The sequence below is a fragment of the Oncorhynchus masou genome, chromosome 15 (genome assembly GCF_036934945.1).
Source record: "Oncorhynchus masou masou isolate Uvic2021 chromosome 15, UVic_Omas_1.1, whole genome shotgun sequence".
NCBI classification, from domain to species: Eukaryota; Metazoa; Chordata; class Actinopteri; order Salmoniformes; family Salmonidae; genus Oncorhynchus; species Oncorhynchus masou.
In genome coordinates this window covers 11,293,852-11,313,987 of record NC_088226.1, presented here as the reverse complement: position 1 = coordinate 11,313,987, position 20,136 = coordinate 11,293,852, and the positions used below count along the sequence as shown (strand labels likewise).

Here is a 20,136-nt window from a genome sequence, read left to right as displayed (position 1 = left end):
CTAATTCTCACCGCATCACACGATCCACCATTCCATTCACAATACTGCGAATTAATGTTGCCATGCTGAAGCTGCTCAGCTAACTGGATAGTTAGCATCTTCCACACAGTTTACTACCTATGCCATGTCTAGCTATTGTACCAAAGATGTGTTGTGCTTTGAATAGATTTGGCGCCAAATAATACATTTTGGCTCATGTCATCTGTTGCCTCTCACTTCAATATTGGATAATGCATGTTATGTTTTTTTTTCCTAGTTTGCTAACTAATGTTAACGTTCGCGTTATCGCTCTAATTGTTAGCTTGCTAGCTATCATCGACTATTTGTGAAATGGTAGCAATTCAACGGCTAGCTATCTACTTTGTCTTGACAGCATAACCTTACTCTAGCTGGTTTATTTTATTCGATGCTTGGTACAGTAGCTAGGATAGGAATTCAAATCAATGTCAGGTTCACAATCAAGTGTCCAGCTAATTAGCTAGATATCGTTAACATTTAGCGTTAACGACCTGCCAACCAGTTGTGTCATGTTGATATGTTGGTTTTGACTATGTTCATGTTATTGTAGCAAGTGGGTAACACTATTTAAAATATATATATATTTATTTATTTAAACAGGCTGGAGGTGTTGGAAAAAGATGAAGATGGGATCTCAGATGAGGTGAGTGACCTGAACTACCATGTTGGACATTTGGTTTCGTTTGCTAAAAAGACTTATTTGCGTTTTCTATGTTATTTCATCTTTGACTAATGCCCAGAAAGCCGATCATGACTATCCCTTTGAAGTTGTATTTGTCGTATGTACAAGATACACATGGTATACATCGTCCAACGAAATGGTTACTTGCAGGTCGCTCGGCAATATGAAATAATACAAGAGAAAGTAAATGGCTCAAACTAGAATAAACATTTTAGCATAAGTATAATACAATAATGCACAATCTATAGTCTAATATTTACACCTGTTTTGGGGATTGCAGGGCAAGTGTTTACATTGTGGATTATTTTGTGTGTGGCATGCAATTGTGTGGATTTGTATTTATCTTTTCACCTTTTATTTAACCAGGTAGGCTAGTTGAGAACAAGTTCACATTTGCGACCTGGCCAAGATAAAGCAAAGCAGTTTGACACATACAACAGAGTTTACACATGCAATAAACAAACATACAGTAGAACAAGTCTATATACAGTATGTGGAAATGAGGTAGGATAAGGGAGTTAAGGCAATAAATAGGCCATGGTGATGAAGTAATTACAATATAGCAATTAAACACGAATGGTAGATGTGCAGAAAGAATATATATATATATATATATATATATAGCACACATGACTGTACAAGTAGAGATACTGGGGTGCAAGATAAATGTGAGGAGAGCTGCATAGTGTTCAACATTCTGATGGCTTGTAGCTACAAGCAGTCTCCGAGCCTGTTGGTATCAGACCTCGTGCTCCAATAGTCTTCCTCACAGTAAGCGAGTGAACTGCTTGTGGCTAAGCACTTAAAATAACTTAGATGGGTAGCACCTTCCAAAGCAGGTCTTAAACAAGTTTATTTAACTCATAGGACCTTGTCAAACAAAAGGTGGAGTTGGTGCAGGACTTCCTGCATGCGGATGCCCAGGACCAGCTCAGCAGCCTGAAAGCCAAGATGAAGAGTTCAGAGATCTCAATGGTGAGTTGTGGCTGCATCCTGTCACTAACGAATCCACTCACTCTGGCCCATCACTCACTCCACAAATAGTATCTTTGGGTTTGTCCAAAATGGCACTTTGTTTCCTATATAGTGCAGTGCTTTTAACCACGACCTGCATGTTCCCCTCAGGATGGCTACCTCTCTAAGGTGAAGGCCCTATTGGGACGTGAGCTGTGTGTGGAGAATGGCTCACACGGGGATGTTGTGGAGCAGAACTGCAAGAATGGCAAAACAAATGGCTCTGCAGCAAATGGTGACTCTCACGAGGAAGAGGATGATGATGGAATCATGGACACCAAAGAGGCTGATGCCATGAAGTCTCCTTCTGCCCCCAAAGGCAAGGGAGGACGGAAGATCAAGTCAGACTCTGAGCCCAAGAGTGAGTAAAAGTGGCTGGGAACATCAATTTGAAATCTATACAGTATCCCTTACTTTTCTGAGATGTCTCTTGCTCTGAAAGATTGGCTCTGGATGTCCATCTAATTGTTTGACCAAGCAACTTGTAAAACACCGTACACATTTTTAGAGAACTGTACATTTTGGGAAATGACCAAGTGTTGAGGCACATGGATGCATGTGCAATTTATTCCAAATCCTTAAATAATAAAACATCGTTTCTTTGCTTATGTCCAGAATCTCCTGGTTCCAGGGTCACAAGAAACTCTGTCTCCGGGAAACAACCGACCATCTTATCAATGTTCTCCAAAGTGTGCGTAGGAACTCATCTGTTTTCCTTAACCTTTCAAGGTCTTGTGCATTCTGCTCATGAGTAAACTTTCCTCTTGCTCCCTTGCAGTCAGAAGTGCAAGTCTGATGAGGTGAATGGTGAGGTTACAAATGGAAAAGTGGAAGAGCAGGAGAAAATAGAGCGGGACACGGAGGAAGAGGAGGTGATCTTATTGTTTGGCACCTGCTACTTAAACCTTGTGATTTACTCTTATTAATCAATGCTCCTCCTAATCAGTCCTTTCTGTTGTAGACACCGGAAGAGAAGCGTTTTAAAGTGGAGCCAGACAATAAGTAAGACCTTCCTCCCTTCAATTGGCCACATCCTTCCTCCAATTTGCATTGACTGTCATCTCTCTCTTCTCAGGCCAGTTGCAGAGGACGCCACTAGTGAGAAAATGAAGCAAGTGGCTGCAGCTAAGGTGAGGCCTTTTCCTGCACTCACGCAGTTATAATTTTGGTGCATAGTTGCCGTGTCACTGATGCTCATCTCATGTTTCAGACTCCACCCCCTAAATGTCCAGACTGCAGGCAGTATCTGGATGACTCGGACCTCAAGTTATTTCAGGGAGATCCTGATAATGCGGTGAGAAACTCGAGTGTGACTACAGAAAATGTGATAAGGTGCCATTTTAACGTATCATTGGGGCCAACTGGATAATTGTTGAATGATGACTTGCACTAAATAGGCTTTTATAGAGTAAAACAATATGGAGTTATTCTGGTAGAACAATCAATGAAACCATTACTTTTCTTGCTTATGTTTGTATATTTACAGCTGGATGAGCCAGAAATGTTAACAGACGAGCGCCTTTCTCTGTTTGACTCAAACGAAGACGGCTTTGAGAACTACGAAGAACTACCCCAGCACAAGATTACCAACTTCTGGTGAGTGGTCCCTTAATGCTGTCCCTTCGAAAATGTATACTGCATCAGCCTTTTAGTGCATGTTTTTTGCTGTCACCTTGGTAAAAGTGAACTGTTCTTTGTTGCAGTGTTTATGACAAGCGTGGCCACCTGTGTCCATTTGACTCTGGGCTCATTGAGAAGAATGTTGAGCTGTACTTCAGCTGTGCAGTCAAGCCCATCTATGATGACAACCCCTGCATGGATGGTATGGCCCTGACCTTTTTCACACTAACTGTTTATATACTTGTTTTCCTCCAACCATTCTAAATCAACTATCTTTACTAAACCATTTTATGTGAGGTATACTTGAGTGGTGTACATCTGGCTAGCTACTGTACTGCTATTCTTCTAGGTGGGGTTCCTGCCAAAAAGCTTGGTCCCATCAATGCCTGGTGGATCACTGGTTTTGACGGAGGAGAGAAGGCCTTAATTGGGTTCACTACAGGTAATCTAATCAAGAGCTTCCTTTAGGTTTAAGTGGATTGAACGTTAAAACATTAACCTAATGCCTATACTCATGGGGTGTGTGTATATAGTGACTCTGATCTCTAACCCATGTCTTCTCTCAAGCCTTTGCTGACTACATCCTGATGGATCCTAGAGAAGAGTACGCCCCCATCTTCGCCGTGATGCAGGAGAAGATCTACATGAGCAAGATGGTGGTGGAGTTCCTGCAGAAGAACCCTGACGTCAGCTATGAGGACCTCCTCAACAAGATTGAGGTGAAATACTAATGTTTGGTGTAGACACTTGACCAGGGTCGTGTTCATTAGTGCAAAATGTTTCAAATTGATGCAACTAAAGTTGAATGGATAAATGCAGGTAGTTTTTTGTTTAATGAACATGGCCCAAATCTTCACACATGGCAACATCAGCTTTAGCACTGACTTGACTCGCCAGCTCTCCTTTGCCCCTAAGACCACAGTGCCTCCTGCTGGGCTGAACTTCAACCGCTTCACAGAGGATACACTGCTGCGCCACGCCCAGTTTGTGGTGGAGCAGGTGGAGAGCTACGACGAGGCCGGGGACTCTGACGAGCAGCCCATCATCGTCACCCCCTGCATGAGGGACCTGATCAAGCTGGCTGGGGTCACCCTGGGAAAGAGGTAATGATAGGACCTGGTATTGTCTGATGTTGCCCCCCCCCCCCCCCTGTCCTTCCCCTTTAGTGCTGTCTGCTTCTCACTAGGCTGTGTGGCTGGAAGAGAATAATAACTCTTAGTATGAAGTTAAAATTGCAGACTTGTCTTGTCAGTAGCTGGATTGAAGATGCAATTCAGTCTTAATTTGGCTGTGGTTCATTTTATGTTGAAACCGTAAAGCTAAAGGTCCAGCCACCAGAGCTGTGTATGTTCACATGCTGATTTGTGTTGTGGAACAATAAGGGGGTCATGTTTGTCTCCCTGCTGTCTGTTCCCTCTGATCCCTGGTGTTTAACAATCCTCTTGACATTCCCTAATGCAGCATGCTGTTGTACTGGTAGGTATTCTACAGCCCTTCGGTCTGAATATATCCTTGGCTTGTTTGGTGTGCATTGCAACAAATGTGTTGTCATAGAGCAATTTGGTGAACTGTATAGCTCATCCCAATTTGTGCGGTTTGTCATTTAAAAAAATCTGCTGCATGCCTACTAAAAGCATGGCTGCTTTAGCTGTCGGGAGCTTGAACACAGCATTACTACATTTGTACTAATATTTGTTATAATAATTGATTGCATTGGGCCATCACCCAACCACCTGCTTCTTTGCCTTCATAGGAGAGCTGCTAGAAGACAGGCCATCCGCCATCCCACCAAGATTGAGAAGGACAGCAAAGGAGGGCCCACTAGAGCAACTACCACCAAGCTGGTCTACAAGATCTTTGACACTTTTTTCTCTGACCAGATTGATCAGAATGAGAAGGATGGCGGAATCAAACGCCAGCGCTGTGGTGTCTGTGAGGTAACTAAATGCCAATCTGAATAAGGTTGAGCCAAGGCTGGGAGGAGCCTTATTTAATTGCACTTTGAATAAGTGCAAACCTTCTGCCACTCGAACTAGCTAAACCCTTATGCAACTAATTGGAACAGTCTTCTGTTCATAATTGAAGTATGTAGCACTTTAGAATTAATTTAACTAGGCAAGTCAGTTAACAAATTATTATTTATCTACGAAAATGGCCGTCTGTGGGGATGGGGGGGCCTGGGATTAAAAATAGAGGACACAACACTACATAAAGAGACTTGGCCTTTCTAGTGCAGGTGTTCCGCTAGCGGAACCCCTCAACAACATTCCAATAAAGGCAGCGCACAAAATTAAAAAATATTTTTTAGAAATATGTAACTTTCACATTATTAACAAGTCCAATACAGCAAATGAAATAAACATCTTGTTAATCTACCCATCGTGTCAGATTTCAAAAATGCTTTACAGCGAAAGCACAAATGATTGTTAGGTCATAGCCAAGTCTAAAAAAAATAATTTTTTTTTAAACACAGCCATTTTTCCAGCCAAATATAGGAGTCATAAAAAGCAAAAATATAGATAAAATAATCACTAACCTTTGATCTTCATCAGATGACACTCATAGGACATCACGTTACACAATACATGTATGTTTTGTTCGATAATGTGCATATTTATATCCAAAAATCTGTTTAGATTGGCGCGTTAAGTGCAGTAATGTTTTGTTTGCAAAACATCTGGTAATTTTTGCAGAAATACTCATAATAAACATTGATAAAAGATACAAGTGTTATTCACAGAATTAAAGACTTCTCCTAAATGCAATCGTTGTGTCAGATTTCAAAGAAACTTTACGGAAAAAGCATAATCTGAGAACGGCGCTCAGAACCAAACAGCCAGAGGAATATCTGCCATTTTGGATAAATATTCACTTAACTTTGATCTTTCAGAAGGCATTCCCAGGAATCCCAGTTCGACAAATTACTGATTTGTTCCATAAAGTCCATAATTTGTCCAAATAGCCACTTGTTGGCATGTTCAGCCCAGTAATCTATCTTCATGAGGAGCGAGCACTTCGTCCAGACAAACTCAGTTCCATTGCAGACCTTTAGAAACATGTCAAACGATGTATGGAATCAATCTTTCGGATGTTTTTAACATAAAACCTCAAGGTTCCAACCGGAGAATTCCTATGTCCTGAAGAAAAGCACTGGAACAAGAGCCAACTCTGTCAGGAGCGTGCGTCACGAGCCTGAGACTCTATGCCAGACCACTGACTCAAACAGGTCTCATGAGCCCCTCCTTTATAGTAGAATCCTCAAACCAGTTTCTAAAGACGGTTGACATCTAGTGGAAGCCGTAGGAAGTGCAACTTGACTCTATAGACACCTTATTCGGTAGGCCAATCTTTTAAAAACTACAAAGGTTAACTTCTTACGGCCGAGATCCCTTTAACAGGATCTAAATGCCAGTGAAAGTGCAGGGCGCCAAATTCAAACACCAGAATTCTCATAATTAAAATTCCTCAAACATGCAAATATTTTACACCATTTAAGATGAACTTGTTAATCCCACCAGTGTCCGATTTCAAAAAGGTTTTACAACGAAAGCATGCCATGCGATTGTTAGGGGAGCACCTAGTCACAGAAACACAGCCATTTTTCCAGCCAAAGAGGAGTCACAAAAAGCAGAAGGAGAAATGAATCACTAACCTTTGATCTTCATCAGATGACACTCATAGGACTTCATGTTACACAATACGTGTGTTTTGTTTGATAAAGTTCGTATTTATATCCAAAAATCTCAGTTTACATTGGCGCGTTATGTTCAGTAATATTTTGCTTCCAAAACATCCAGTGATTGTGCAGAGAGCCACATCAATTTACAGGAATACTCATAATAAATATTGATAAAAGATACGTGTTATGCATGGAACTTTAGATAAACTTCTCCTTAATGCAACCGCTGTGTCAGATTTAAAAAAAAAAAGCTTTACTGAAAAAGTACAACATGCAATAATTTGAGTACAGCAGTCAGCGACCAAAACAAGCCATACAGATACCCGCCATGTTGTGGAGTCAACAGAAGTCAGAAATAGCATTATAAATATTCACTTTTGATCTTCATCAGAATGCACTCCCAGGAATCCCTGTTCCACAAATGTTTTTTTGTTCGATAAAGTCCATAATTTGTCTAAATACCTTTTTTGTTCGCATTTAGTTCACAAATCCAAATTCACGACGCGCAGGCCAGACAAAGTCAAATTCCATTACAGTTCGTAGAAACATGTCAAACGATGTATAGAATCAATCATTAGGATGTTAACATAAATCTTCAATATTTCAACCGGAGAATTAGTTTGTCTTTAGAAAGGAAAAGGAAAGCAGCTACCTCTCACAGACACGCGCCTGACTGAGCTCATGGCATTCTGCCAGACCTCTTACTCAGTCAGCTCTTATTCTTTCCTTGTTCCCAGTAGAAGCCTGAAACACAGTTCTAAAGACTGTTGGCATCTAGTGGAAGCCTTAGGAAGTGCAATATGACCCCATAGACACTGTATATTGGATAGGCAAAGACTTAAACTGACAAACCTCAGATTTCCCACTTCCTGGTAGGATTTATTTCTCGTGTTCTTGCCTGCCATATGAGTTGTGTTATACTCACATATCATTCAAACAGTTTCAGAAACTTCAGAGTATTTTCTATCCAAATCTACTAATAATATGCACATCTTAACTTCTGGGCCTGAGTAGCATGCAGTTACTCTGGGCACCTTATTCATCCAAGCTACTCAATACTGCCCCCAGCCATAAGAAGTTAACTTCTTATGGGCTACTGTCCCACCTGGCCAACATCTGGTGAAATTGCAGAGCGCAAAAGGGTCCTCAGGGTTTTGCCTGCCATATCAGTTCTGTTATACACAGACATTATTTTAAGTTTTAGTAACTTTAGAGTTTTCTATCCAAATCTACCAATTATATGTATATCCTAGCTTCTGGGCCTGAGTAACAGGCACTTTACTTTGGGCACTCTTTCATCCGGATGTGAAAATACTGCCCCCTACCCAAGAGAGGTTAAGACAACACAGCATGGCAGCAACACATGGTACAAACATTATTGGGAACAGGTGTTGTATATGGAGGATGAGGGCTGCTGTCTATCTCAGATATGGGGGAGTGAGGCCTAGGAAGGTTTTACAAGTAAGCATTCTTGCGACGGGTATACAGAGATGACCAGTATAGAGTGCAGTGATGTGTCCTATAAGGAACATTGGTGGCAAATCTGATGCTAGAATGGTAAAGAACATCAAGCCGCTCAAGAGCACCCTTACCTGCCGCTCTCTAAATTACATCTCCGTATTCTAGCATGGGTAGGATGGTCGTTTGGCAGCTGGGGTGAAAGAGGAGCGACTGGTGGAGGAAACCAAGTCTAGATGTAACTTTAGGCTGCAGCTTTGGTATGAAATGCCCTAGTTTAAACCACATGTTCTCATTCTTCTGTCTCCAGGTTTGCCTAGTTCCAGACTGTGGCAAGTGTTCAGCCTGCAAGGACATGATCAAGTTCGGGGGTAGTGGTCGCAGCAAGCAGGCTTGCCAGAAGAGGAGGTAAGTTAGCTGGTCTTTAGTGCCCCTCTTCCCCCTTAGCTGCCTAGATAAATGGTGCCTGTCATGGCTGTAACTGAACTCATACCATTTTTGTTCCAGAACACTTCCTTCCCATGAGCTCATTCTGGAAAAATGCTAAACAGTTTTAAGAGTCTCAGAACTGACTCGACTCGATTATATTTTATTTTTAACTGCCACCAAGTGTGAACTGGGGAATGGGGCTATGCTAGCCAGCTAATGAACATCTTCAGAGCCCTTTATTTCAAATTGGGGGCTTATGCTGTAGGTATGGTGGCTTGAAGTCATTGGCTAATGTGATTTGCTCCCTTATCAATGTAATTTCCCCACCAGATGCCCCAACCTGGCAGTAAAGGAGGCTGAGGATGATGAGAACATAGAGGAGGAAGAGTTGTTGCCTGTAAAGGCCCCTTCAAAGAAGTGTGTCCAAGACTAAGAAGCAGAGCAATGGCAAGCTGACCTGGGTTGGAGACTCTATCAAAGTATGTCCTCCTTAGTGTTCTTAACCTCAAAATATCCCTTAGTACACCAGACCTTTAATATAAAAAATGTGTATGTAATTTCACTGACTTGCTGCAATGCAAACAGCTATTGGTTTAAAGGTTCTCTCCTCTCCTTCCTGTGTTCAGACTGAGGGGAAGAAGCAGTACTACATGAAGGTGTGTATGGACAATGAGGTGCTGGAGGTGGGAGACTGTGTTTCTGTCAGCTCTGATGACCCATCAATCCTGCTCTACCTGGCCAGGTAGGTCCTACAACAGTTTAAGAATCTTGACTTAGCCTTTTCTATTGGTTTCTGTCTGGGTCAGGAGTTGACTGTCTTGGGTCTCCAGGATTACATCCCTGTGGGAGGATAACAATGGGAAGTGGTTTCATGCCCACTGGTTCTGCCGCGGTACAGATACTGTACTGGGGGAGTCCTCTGACCCTCTGGAGCTGTTCCTGGTCGAGGACTGTGAAGACATGCAGCTGAGCTACGTAGAGGGCAAGGTCAACGTCATGTACAAGGCCCCTTCAGACAACTGGTTTATGGAGGTAAGAATTCATTGGCTTTATCGCTCATTAAGCGGAGTCGCTAGCCTGGTCCCAGATCTGTGTGCACGGTCTTTCCAACTCCTACAGTCATTGCCATGCCAATTTTCTATACAGTTACTACTCAATGCACCTCATCACTGATGTATTTTGTACCACTGTGTTTTCAGGGTGGCATGGTAGAGGACATCAAGGTGATTGATGATGACAATGGGAAGAATTTCTTCTACCAGCTGTGGTATGAAGGAGACTGTGCCCGCTTTGAGACCCCACCCACCTTCACACCCCAAGAGGACTGCAAGTTCAAGTGAGTCATAATTGACATTTGACAACCCTATCAGTGCTATAAGTACTTACATTTGGAGCTCTGAAAATCTAGTACCGGAATACCTTGAAAAGCGAACATTTCCTCAGTGTGGTTCTTAGTCATTTCAAAATGTGTTGTAGCCAAGGTTTTTTAATCTCCTGCTCCAACGATTTCATTTCTGATCAGTTTGTGATGTAGACTTTCATTTCTTTCCTACAGTTTCAATTGACTGGTGTTGCGGTAAAACCATGTACGGTTATTATGACATCGAATGTCTTGAACTTGGCTTGCCATACAAAGGGACATTTTGGCTGTTTTTTGTTTGAGAAACATGATACAATACCCTACATCTCAAATGGGAAAATGTTGAATTCCAATGCATTGTGCCTTTGGAAAGGCTTGTCAAGTGGTAATGCTGTTTTTCTTCTATACTGCAATTCAATACAAATTGAGGTCTTCAAATTACAATTCAGTGCTTGAAAGTCGTTGAATTTTACTTAGCCATATCTATGAACCTTTTAAGTGTTTGACATTTTGATAGGAGGATTAGTAAATTGGTCTTGGGTTACCGTGTCCCTTGTATTTCAGCTTCTGTGCCAGCTGTAGTAGGGCTGAGGAGAGGGAAGAGAAGGAGACTCCTCGGGTGTTTGAACTCATAAAGGACGAGGCCCACGACTCCAAGGCCTTATATGCTCTGGCCTGCCTGAAGGGAGAGCAGTTCAGGGTGGGAGACAGCTGCTACCTACCGCCCGACGCATACAACTTCAGGTGAGTGGAACATCCAGGAATACTGACACTTATACATGGCATTGTTGAATACTTGTTTCTGATTGGTAAGCTAGGTTTGGTTTGCTAAACTAGCAAGTCTAGTTGCCTTGGTGACCAAAACAATGTACCGGTAGTGATCTTGTGAACTTGCTATCTACTTCAGTGGATGTTAAACATTTCTAGTGGCAAATGTGTTCAAATATAGCCTTGGTATAAAAGGCATCAACTCTGGACTCTAAGCATTCTCTGGAAAATGATGCGACTCCATGGCATTTTAGTTGAGCTCCGCTAGCACATTGTGGAACTGTCACGCCTTGGTCTTAGTATTTTGTGTTTTTAGTTAATTAGTTGGTCAGGCCAGGGTGTGACATGGGTTTATGCTGTTGTATTTCGTAGTGGGTTTTTTTAGTTATTGGGATTGCGGCTGAGTAGGGGTGTTGCATAGGTTTGGCTGCCTGAGGCGGTTCTCAATCAGTCAGGTGATTCTCGTTGTCTCTGATTGGGAACCGTATTTAGGTAGCCTGGGTTTCACTTTGCATTTTGTGGGTGATTGTTCCTGTCTCTGTGTAGTTTCACCAGATAGGCTGTAATTAGGTTTCACGTTCCGTTTTGTATTTTCATGTATTCGTCATTTGTTTCATTAAACAACATGAGTAACCAACACACTGCATTTCGGTCCGACTCTCTTGCAACAAACAAAGAACGCTGTTACAGAATCACCCACTACACACGGACCGAGCAGCGTGTTAACAGGCAGGAGCCACAGGAGAGGCAACAGAAGCAGCTTCAGTGGGAGAGGCTGCACCACTTGGAGAATTGGACATGGGAGGAAGAATTGGACGGAAAAGGACCCTGGGCTCAGCCTGGTGAATATCGCCGCCCCAAGGAGGAACTAGAGGCGGATAAAGCAGAGGGGCGCTGGTATGAGGCAGCACGGCGACGTGGATGGAAGCCCGGGAATCAGCCACAAAATTTCTTGGGGGGGGGGGGGGGGCTTTCAGGGAGTATGGCTACGCCAGGTAGGAGACCTGCGCAAACTCCCTGTGCTTACCGGGGGGCTAGAGAGACAGGGCAGGCACTGTGTTATGCAGTGGTGCGCACGGTGTCCCCAGTGCGGGTGCATAGCCCGGTGCGGTATATTTCAGCTCCGCGTATCGGCCGGGCTAGATTGAGCGTCGAGCCAAATGCCATGAAGCCGGCTCTACGCATCTGGTCCCCAGTGCGTCTCCTTGGGCCGGCTTACATGGCACCAGCCTTGCGCTCGGTGTCTCCGGTTCGCCTACATAGCCCAGTGCGGGCTATTCCACCTCGCCGCACTGGCAGGGCGACCGAGAGTATTCAACCGGGTAAGGTTGGGCAGGCTCGGTGCTCAAGAGCTCCAGTGCGCCTGCACGGTCCGGTCTATCCAGTACCACCTCCACACCCCAGCCCTCCGGTAGCAGCTCCCCGCACCAGGCTTCCTGTGCGTGTCTTCGGCCCAATACCACCAGTGCCAGCACCACGCATCAGGCCTACAGTGCGCCTCTCCTGCGCTGTCCGAGCCTCCTGCCTGTTCGGAGCAGCCTGAGCCGCCAGTCTGCATGGAGCAGCCTGAGCCGCCAGTCTGCATGGAGCAGCCTGAGCCGCCAGTCTGCATGGAGCAGCCTGAGCCGCCAGTCTGCATGGAGCAGCCTGAGCCGCCAGTCTGCATGGAGCAGCCTGAGCCGCCAGTCTGCATGGAGCAGCCTGAGCCGCCAGTCTGCATGGAGCAGCCTGAGCCGCCAGTCTGCATGGAGCAGCCTGAGCCGCCAGTCTGCATGGAGCAGCCTGAGCCGCCAGTCTGCATGGAGCAGCCTGAGCCGCCAGTCTGCATGGAGCAGCCTGAGCCGCCAGTCTCATGGAGCAGCCTGAGCTGCCAGTCTTCTGCCTGAGCCGCCAGTCTGCATGGAGCCCTCAGTCCAGTGGGGTTCTGGGTGAGGACTACTAGGCCATGGTCGGCGGCGAGGGTGGATTATCCCAGGACGCGTAGGGGAGGAACTATGACATTAATGGAGTGGGGTCCACGTCCCGAGCCGGAACCGCCACCATGGACCGACGCCCACCTGGACCCTCCCTATGGTTGAGGTTTCCCATCAATTCCCATTATTTAAAGTGGCTGGAGTTGAGTCAGTGTGTTGGCAGCAGCCACTCCATGTTAGTGGTGGCTGTTTAACAGTCTGGCCTTGAGATAGAAGCTGTTTTTCAGTCTCTTGGTCCCAGCTTTGATACACCTGTACTGACCTCGCCTTCTGGATGATAGCGGGGTGAACAGGCAGTGGCTCGGGTGGTTGTTGTCCTTGATGATCTTTATGGCCTTCCTGTGACATCGGGTGGTGTAGGTGTCCTGGAGGGCAGGTAGTTTGCCCCCGGTGATGCGTTGTGCAGACCTCACTACCCTCTGGAGAGCCTTACGGTTGTGGGCGGAGCAGTTGCCGTACCAGGCGGTGATGCTCTCGATTGTGCATCTGTAGAAGTTTCTTCAGCCTCCTGAGGTTGAAAAGGCGCTGCTGCGCTGCCTTCACGATGCTGTCTGTGTGGGTGGACCAATTCAGTTTGTCTGTGATGTGCATGCCGAGGAACTTAACTTACTACCCTCTCCACTACTGTTCCATCTATGTGGATAGGAGGGTGTTCCCTCTGCTGTTTCCTGAAGTCCACAATCATCTCCTTGGTTTTGACGTTGAGTGTGAGGTTATTGTCCTGACACCACACTCCGAGGGCCCTCACCTCCTTCCTGTAGGCCGTCGTTGTTGGTAATCAAGCCTACCACTGTTGTGTCGTCCGCAAACTTGATGATTGAGTTGGAGGCGTGCGTGGCCACGCAGACGTGGGTGAACAGGGAGTACAGGAGAGGGCTCAGAACGCACCCTTGTGGGGCCCCAGTGTTGAGGATCAGCGGGGTGGAGATGTTGTTGCCTACCCTCACCACCTGGGGGCGGCCCGTCAGGAAGTCCAGTACCCAGTTGCACAGGCCGGGGTCGAGACCCAGGGTCTCGAGCTTGATGATGCGCTTGGAGGGTACTATGGTGTTGAATGCCGAGCTGTAGTCGATGAACAGCATTCTCACATAGGTATTCCTCTTGTCCAGATGGGTTAGGGCAGTGTGCAGTGTGGTTGAGATTGCATAGTCTGTGGACCTATTTGGGCGGTAAGCAAATGTGGAATGGGTCTAGGGTGTCAGGTAGTGTTGAGGTGATATGGTCCTTGACAAGTCTCAAAGCACTTCATGATAATGGAGTGAGTGCTACGGGGCGGTAGTCGTTTAGCTCAGTTACCTTAGCTTTCTTGGGAACAGGAACAATGGTTGCCCTCTTGAAGCATGTGGGAACAGCAGACTGGTATAGGGATTGATTGAATGTCCGTAAACACACCAGCCAGCTGGTCTGCGCATGCTCTGAGGGCGCGGCTGGGGATGCCGTCTGGGCCTGCAGCCTTGCGAGGGTTAACACGTTTAAATGTTTTACTCACCTCTGCTGCAGTGAAGGAGAGTCCGCATGTTTTCGTTGCAGGCCGTGGCACTGTATTGTCCTCAAAGCGGACAAAGTTATTTAGTCTGCCTGGGAGCAAGACATCCTGGTCCGTGACTGGGCTGGTTTTCTTTTTGTAGTCCATGATTGACTGTAGACCCTGCCACATACCTCTTGTGTCTGAGCCGTTGAATTGAGATTCTACTTTGTCTCTATACTGACGCTTAGCTTGTTTGATTGCCTTGCGGAGGGAATAGCTGCACTGTTTGTATTCGGTCATGTTTCAGGTCACCTTGCCCTGATTTAAAAGCAGTGGTTCGTGCTTTCAGTTTCACTCGAATGCTGCCATCAATCCACGGTTTCTGGTTTGGGAATGTTTTTTGTAATAGTATTTTTATTGGAATTTCACAATTTTCACCCATATTAAGAGATACAAGAGACAAGGCACAGAACAAAAACAAGAAACAGCACCCACTTCTACGCGCATATATATACAGATACATACACACCCATACATACGTACATCATTTTTCTCTTCCCGCTCGGTGCTTCTCTCACCCTGTTACCATCATTGCCTCTCTCAATACCTACATTTTAAACAAACTTACAAACAGAAATTAAACAAAAGCTCAGTTTAAACCAAGAGGTTAGGTTCCACACTTGGAACGTACAGTGTAGTTCTGAAATACATAGATCCCTGCCATTCTAAGTGAATCCTTGCAGCATAATAGCTGATACATCAGGTTCTAGGTAATTTAGATAAGGTTCCCATACTTTGCATTCTAAACAGACCAGTTCTACAATGTACATGTCAGATATTCCAGAGGCACCCATTCAAATAGTATCTTATGCCAATATTTAATAGAAGGGACCTTATCACTAATCCACTGTAAAAGGATGTTTTTCCTCGCTGTGAAGTTAAGGATGTTGTAAAGCCTCCTTTTACCCACAGAAGTAACATGCCTACTAAGGGAGACCTAACAATAAAGAAACTGGGTCCAGTTCTAGATCAACCCCTAGGCTCTTTTCAATTTCTTGCAGAACACCAGACCAGTATCTTTGTATTTTGGTACATGACCATAAACAATGTGTTAAAGTGCCTGTATCAGTTTTGCATTTAAGACACTGAGGAGAAGAGGAAGTGGGGCTGAAAGCATGTCTGCGATTTGGGGATATATGCAATATGTGTATTATTCTTAATTGGATTGCTCTAGTACGGTTACATATAGATATTGTTTTTTGAATATCTCAAAATGTCCTCCCACGTCTCTTTGTCAATAGTAACAGACAATTCTTTCTCCCACACTTGTTTCACCCTCTGTGTGTTGACAGCAGAAAAGGACCTTAAAGTATCATAAAACAGACTTACAGACATTTCCCTTTGTGGGAGAAAAAGCATTTTTTTCAATGACAGACATATCAGGGTTACCAATTAAGGTGGTGCTCTTCAGAATATATTGTCTTGTAGGAAGCGGAAAAAGTCCTGCTTTGGGAGTCTATTTCTCGACCATCTGCTCAAATGACAACAAAATCTTATCAGCAAATAAGTCATTTAGCCTACGTATGCCCTTATTAAGCCATAAGTTAAAACCAGCATCCAGCAATCCTGAACTGAAATCTGGGTTGTTAAGAATTGGGGTAAGAGCAGAGGTTAGTTTGGACCTTCCCAGGAAGCGTTGAACTGACCTCCATACTTTGAGTGTGTTAAGTGTAACGGGATTATTGCAGTGATCTTTTAGACTTGAAACTTCTGAAGAATAAAAGATCCTGTAAGGTGTATTTTGAAAGAAGTCTCAATGTCTAACCAAATAGAGGAGTCATCATTTGTGATCCAGTCAGAAATATAAAAGGTGGGCACACCATTGATAGAACCTGATATTGGGCAGGTCCAAGCCGCCCATAGAACTTGGCAGCTGCAATATTGCCATCTTAAGTCTTGGCTTGCGTTTACTCCATATAAAGGAACTTAGCCATCCATTTACATCCTTTATTACTGTATTGGAGAGTAATACTGGGATCATTTGGATTGGGTAAAGTAGCCTAGGTAAAATGTTCATTTTCAAGAGGGATATTCTACCCAACCAAGAAATCGGGAGAGTTCCAGCGCTCCAGATCCTGTCTTATTGTATCAAACAAGGGAACAAAATTGGCTTTGTACATTAGCTGGAATTTTGGAGTTACAAATATACCCAGATACATGAAACCTGAGGGAGACCATTTAAAATGGAAGGGGGGGAGAAGTATTAGGTACCGAGTGTAGGCTACCAAGTGGCATAGCCTCTGAGAATTCGCTGAATAATTCAATAATATTAATTAGAGGTGTAATTGAAGTCTCGGGACTAGAGATGAATATCAGGACATCAGCATACAAGCTTATTTTATGGTGAACATCACCAATGAGCAGCCCCTGTATAGCAGGCGTTACCCTGATGGCCTCGGCCAGTGGTTCCATAACGAGTGCAAAGAGGGGGGGTGATAAAGGACAGCCCTGTCTGGTACCTCTGTGTATGGAGAAGCTATTTGACCGTAGCCCATTAGTAAGGACAGCAGCCTGAGGATCATCATAAAACTTTCACCCATTTTATAAAGTTGTCCCCCAGACCAAATTTATTTACAGCAAATAATAGGTAAGACCACTCCACACGATCAAATGCTTTCTCAGCATCTAGGGAGAGCACAAGACCATCCACAGCACTTTGTTGGTAGGCTTGAATTACATTAAGAAGCCGCCTAAACATGGTTGCATGACTTATGGCCCCTAATGAAGCCAGTTTGGTCTCCTTTCACAATTAGTGGCAGTGAGTCCTCTAATCTTGTGGCTAGAATTTTAGAAAGCAATTTTCTATCCACATTCGGAAGGGAAATTGGTCTGTACGAAGAACAAGACTCTGGACATTTTCCTTTTTTGAGAATAAGTGAAATGTTGGCTTCTCTCAGCGTTTGAGGAAGTTGGTCACTTGAAAATGAGTGGTTAAACATATCACGCAATGGCTCAAGGATCAGGTCATGGAACTCTTTATAGAACTCACTACAAAACCCGTCTGGTCCTGGGGCCTTACCATTTTGCAGATTCTTAATTGCGACCATGATCTCTTCCTTGGTAATAGGGGCATTAAGGAGGGACCTCTGCTCTTACAAAAGAAGTTCTCAATTTGGGTGCATCCTTTGGCAGTTCTGAGGCATAAAGGTTTGTATAAAATTTCTTAAATGAGTCACTTATCAATTTATTTTCATATAAATGATTACCATCAGGGTCAGTAATAGTAGCAATTGACAGTCAGCCCTCTTTCTAGCTAGGTATGCCAAGTACTTTCCTGGCTTATCGCCATGTTCATATAGCTTTTGCCTGACAAATCTCATTTTCTTTTCAGCGTCCTGTGTTAGGAGAGAGTCTAACGTTGATCTAATGACTGATATTTCCTTTAATAGGGCAGGAGTGGGCGTTTTAATATAGTCCTCTTTAGTTACTAATTCACCCTCTAACATGTTTTGCTTTTTCCGTCTCTTAGTAGCTGTGTGACATAATCAGACCCCTGGCATACGCTTTACAGGTCATCTGTTGAGAGTTAATAAAGAAAAACGCTTTAAACTGTAATAAAATATGATGTGAATGTATGGTTGTGTTCAATCTCTAATGTATTGACTGATTGAATGCCCCGTTGAGTTTTATATCCAGGATCACCTCAGCATGATCAGATATCCACTAGGATAGGAAGCATAGTCATAAAACAGACTGCAAAGACGTCCTGGGCATAAAAAAATTATCTATTCTAGTCTGACATCCATGAGGTGCAGAGAAAAAAGTGAACTCTCTATTGGAGGGATGAAAGGCTCTCCAGACATCTGCATACCCCAGATCATCACAAATAGCTTTAAGTGACTTAGCTTGAGGAGAGAGTGAAGGTTTCCCAGCGGTATAGCTATCAATAAGGGGGTTCAGCAAGCAGTTAAAATCTCCTCCAACCACTGCAGTGTCCAAGTTTAATTCTGAAAAATCTAGAAACGCCTTTAGTGAGGAAATCAGGGGGGAAGTAAATATTCATTATGGAAATGTTCTGCCCTTGTAAAGTACCATTAATTATAACAAAGTGACCAAATTTCTTTCACACAATTCAAGACCTTAAGTGGTAAGTTCTTTTTCACCAGAATTGCTACACCTCTACTTCTGGATGTAAATGATGAGAAACACTTGACCAAACCCCCCTTGTTGTAATTTCAGGTGCTCCTTATCCTCCAAATGAGTTTCTTGCAACAGGGCAATATCAATATTTTCTTTTTTCAAAAAAGACAGAGCCCTCTTCCTTTTAATGGGGTTATGGCTCCCTCTAATGTTCCATGTACATACACGCAGTCTATTACCTGCCATTGTATCTTGACCATTCAATATCCAGACTGGATCCTACTGTAAAAGTGGGGTGGTACCTTTTTCCATGTGTTGAACTCTCTATCTCACTGAGCATAAACAAACTATATGAACCCTGAACTCGAACTATACTAAACCCAAAAATTAAAACATGTAAAGATCCACTGGCTTCCAGTTGAAGCTCGCATCCGCTACGAGACCATGGTGCTTGCCTACGGAGCTGTGAGGGGAACGGCACCGCAGTACCTCCAGGCTCTGATCAGGCCCTACACCCAAACAAGGGCACTGCGTTCATCCACCTCTGGCCTGCTCGCCTCCCTACCACTGAGGAAGTACAGTTCCCGCTCAGCCCAGTCAAAACTGTTCGCTGCTCTGGCCCCCCAATGGTGGAACAAACTCCCTCACGACGCCAGGACAGCGGAGTCAATCACCACCTTCCGGAGACACCTGAAACCCCACCTCTTCAAGGAATACCTAGGATAGGATAAAGTAATCCTTCTCACCCCCCTTAAATGATTTAGATGCACTATTGTAAAGTGGCTGTTCCACTGGATGTCAGAAGGTGAATTCACCAATTTGTAAGTCGCTCTGGATAAGAGCGTCTGCTAAATGACTTAAATGTAATGTAATGTAAAATCCAAAAGGGGGTTTTCCCACTAGCTAACAGGCACGGGATTTCAACTCTCCAATGTAGACTCTTAAGTCCGCATTGCCGCTCTATAGCCTCATCCTTTATATGTATGGAAAAGAAAATTGAGGCTCTTCCACCTAAAACCAAGCCTGGGCACCAATATGGATTCACACATATCTCAGCCTGAGCTATAGCGGCTATTACTTTAGCAAGAAAAATAAAGATACGAATATTACTGATCCGGAGTACGTGAGGACTCACAACTGTTTCATGATCAGATTCAACCAAAAATAGAAAGTTATTCAATACTGTGGAGGTGCAGCTTAAAATTATTTTCCCGGGAGAGTCAGTGTAGCCTAGTGTTTAGAGCATTGGACTAGTAACCGAAAGGTTGCAAGTTCAAATCCCCGAGCTGACAAGGTACAAAATCTGTCGTTCTGCCCCTGAACAGGCAGTTAACCCACTAGGCCGTCATTGAAAATAAGAATTTGTTCTTACTTGGCTAGTAAACTAAAATAAATAAAAACACAGCAGCCTCTTCAGGTGTGTAGAGCTTTTTAGGTGATCCGTTGACCATAATTTTCAATGTGGCCGGGTACAACAGTGCGTAGACCATCTTCATTCTCCTGAGTCGAGCCTTCGCCTCATCAAAC

The 20,136-nt window shown here is 44.1% G+C and overlaps 1 protein-coding gene across 1 annotated transcript in view; it reads left to right on the top strand.

Moving 5' to 3' along the window:
* Nucleotides 1-20,136, top strand: part of LOC135555600 (DNA (cytosine-5)-methyltransferase 1-like) — a 28,908-nt gene that overhangs the window by 336 nt on the left and 8,436 nt on the right. Inside the window, 21 exon segments of the mRNA XM_064988180.1 lie at nucleotides 619-661; nucleotides 1,568-1,675; nucleotides 1,826-2,075; nucleotides 2,330-2,405; nucleotides 2,493-2,586; nucleotides 2,676-2,716; nucleotides 2,790-2,844; nucleotides 2,925-3,008; nucleotides 3,201-3,310; nucleotides 3,418-3,536; nucleotides 3,684-3,776; nucleotides 3,902-4,053; nucleotides 4,250-4,437; nucleotides 5,088-5,271; nucleotides 8,782-8,879; nucleotides 9,231-9,320; nucleotides 9,322-9,379; nucleotides 9,527-9,642; nucleotides 9,731-9,932; nucleotides 10,100-10,236; nucleotides 10,825-11,004. Of these exon segments, the coding sequence (XP_064844252.1) occupies nucleotides 619-661; nucleotides 1,568-1,675; nucleotides 1,826-2,075; nucleotides 2,330-2,405; nucleotides 2,493-2,586; nucleotides 2,676-2,716; nucleotides 2,790-2,844; nucleotides 2,925-3,008; nucleotides 3,201-3,310; nucleotides 3,418-3,536; nucleotides 3,684-3,776; nucleotides 3,902-4,053; nucleotides 4,250-4,437; nucleotides 5,088-5,271; nucleotides 8,782-8,879; nucleotides 9,231-9,320; nucleotides 9,322-9,379; nucleotides 9,527-9,642; nucleotides 9,731-9,932; nucleotides 10,100-10,236; nucleotides 10,825-11,004 (2,478 nt within the window).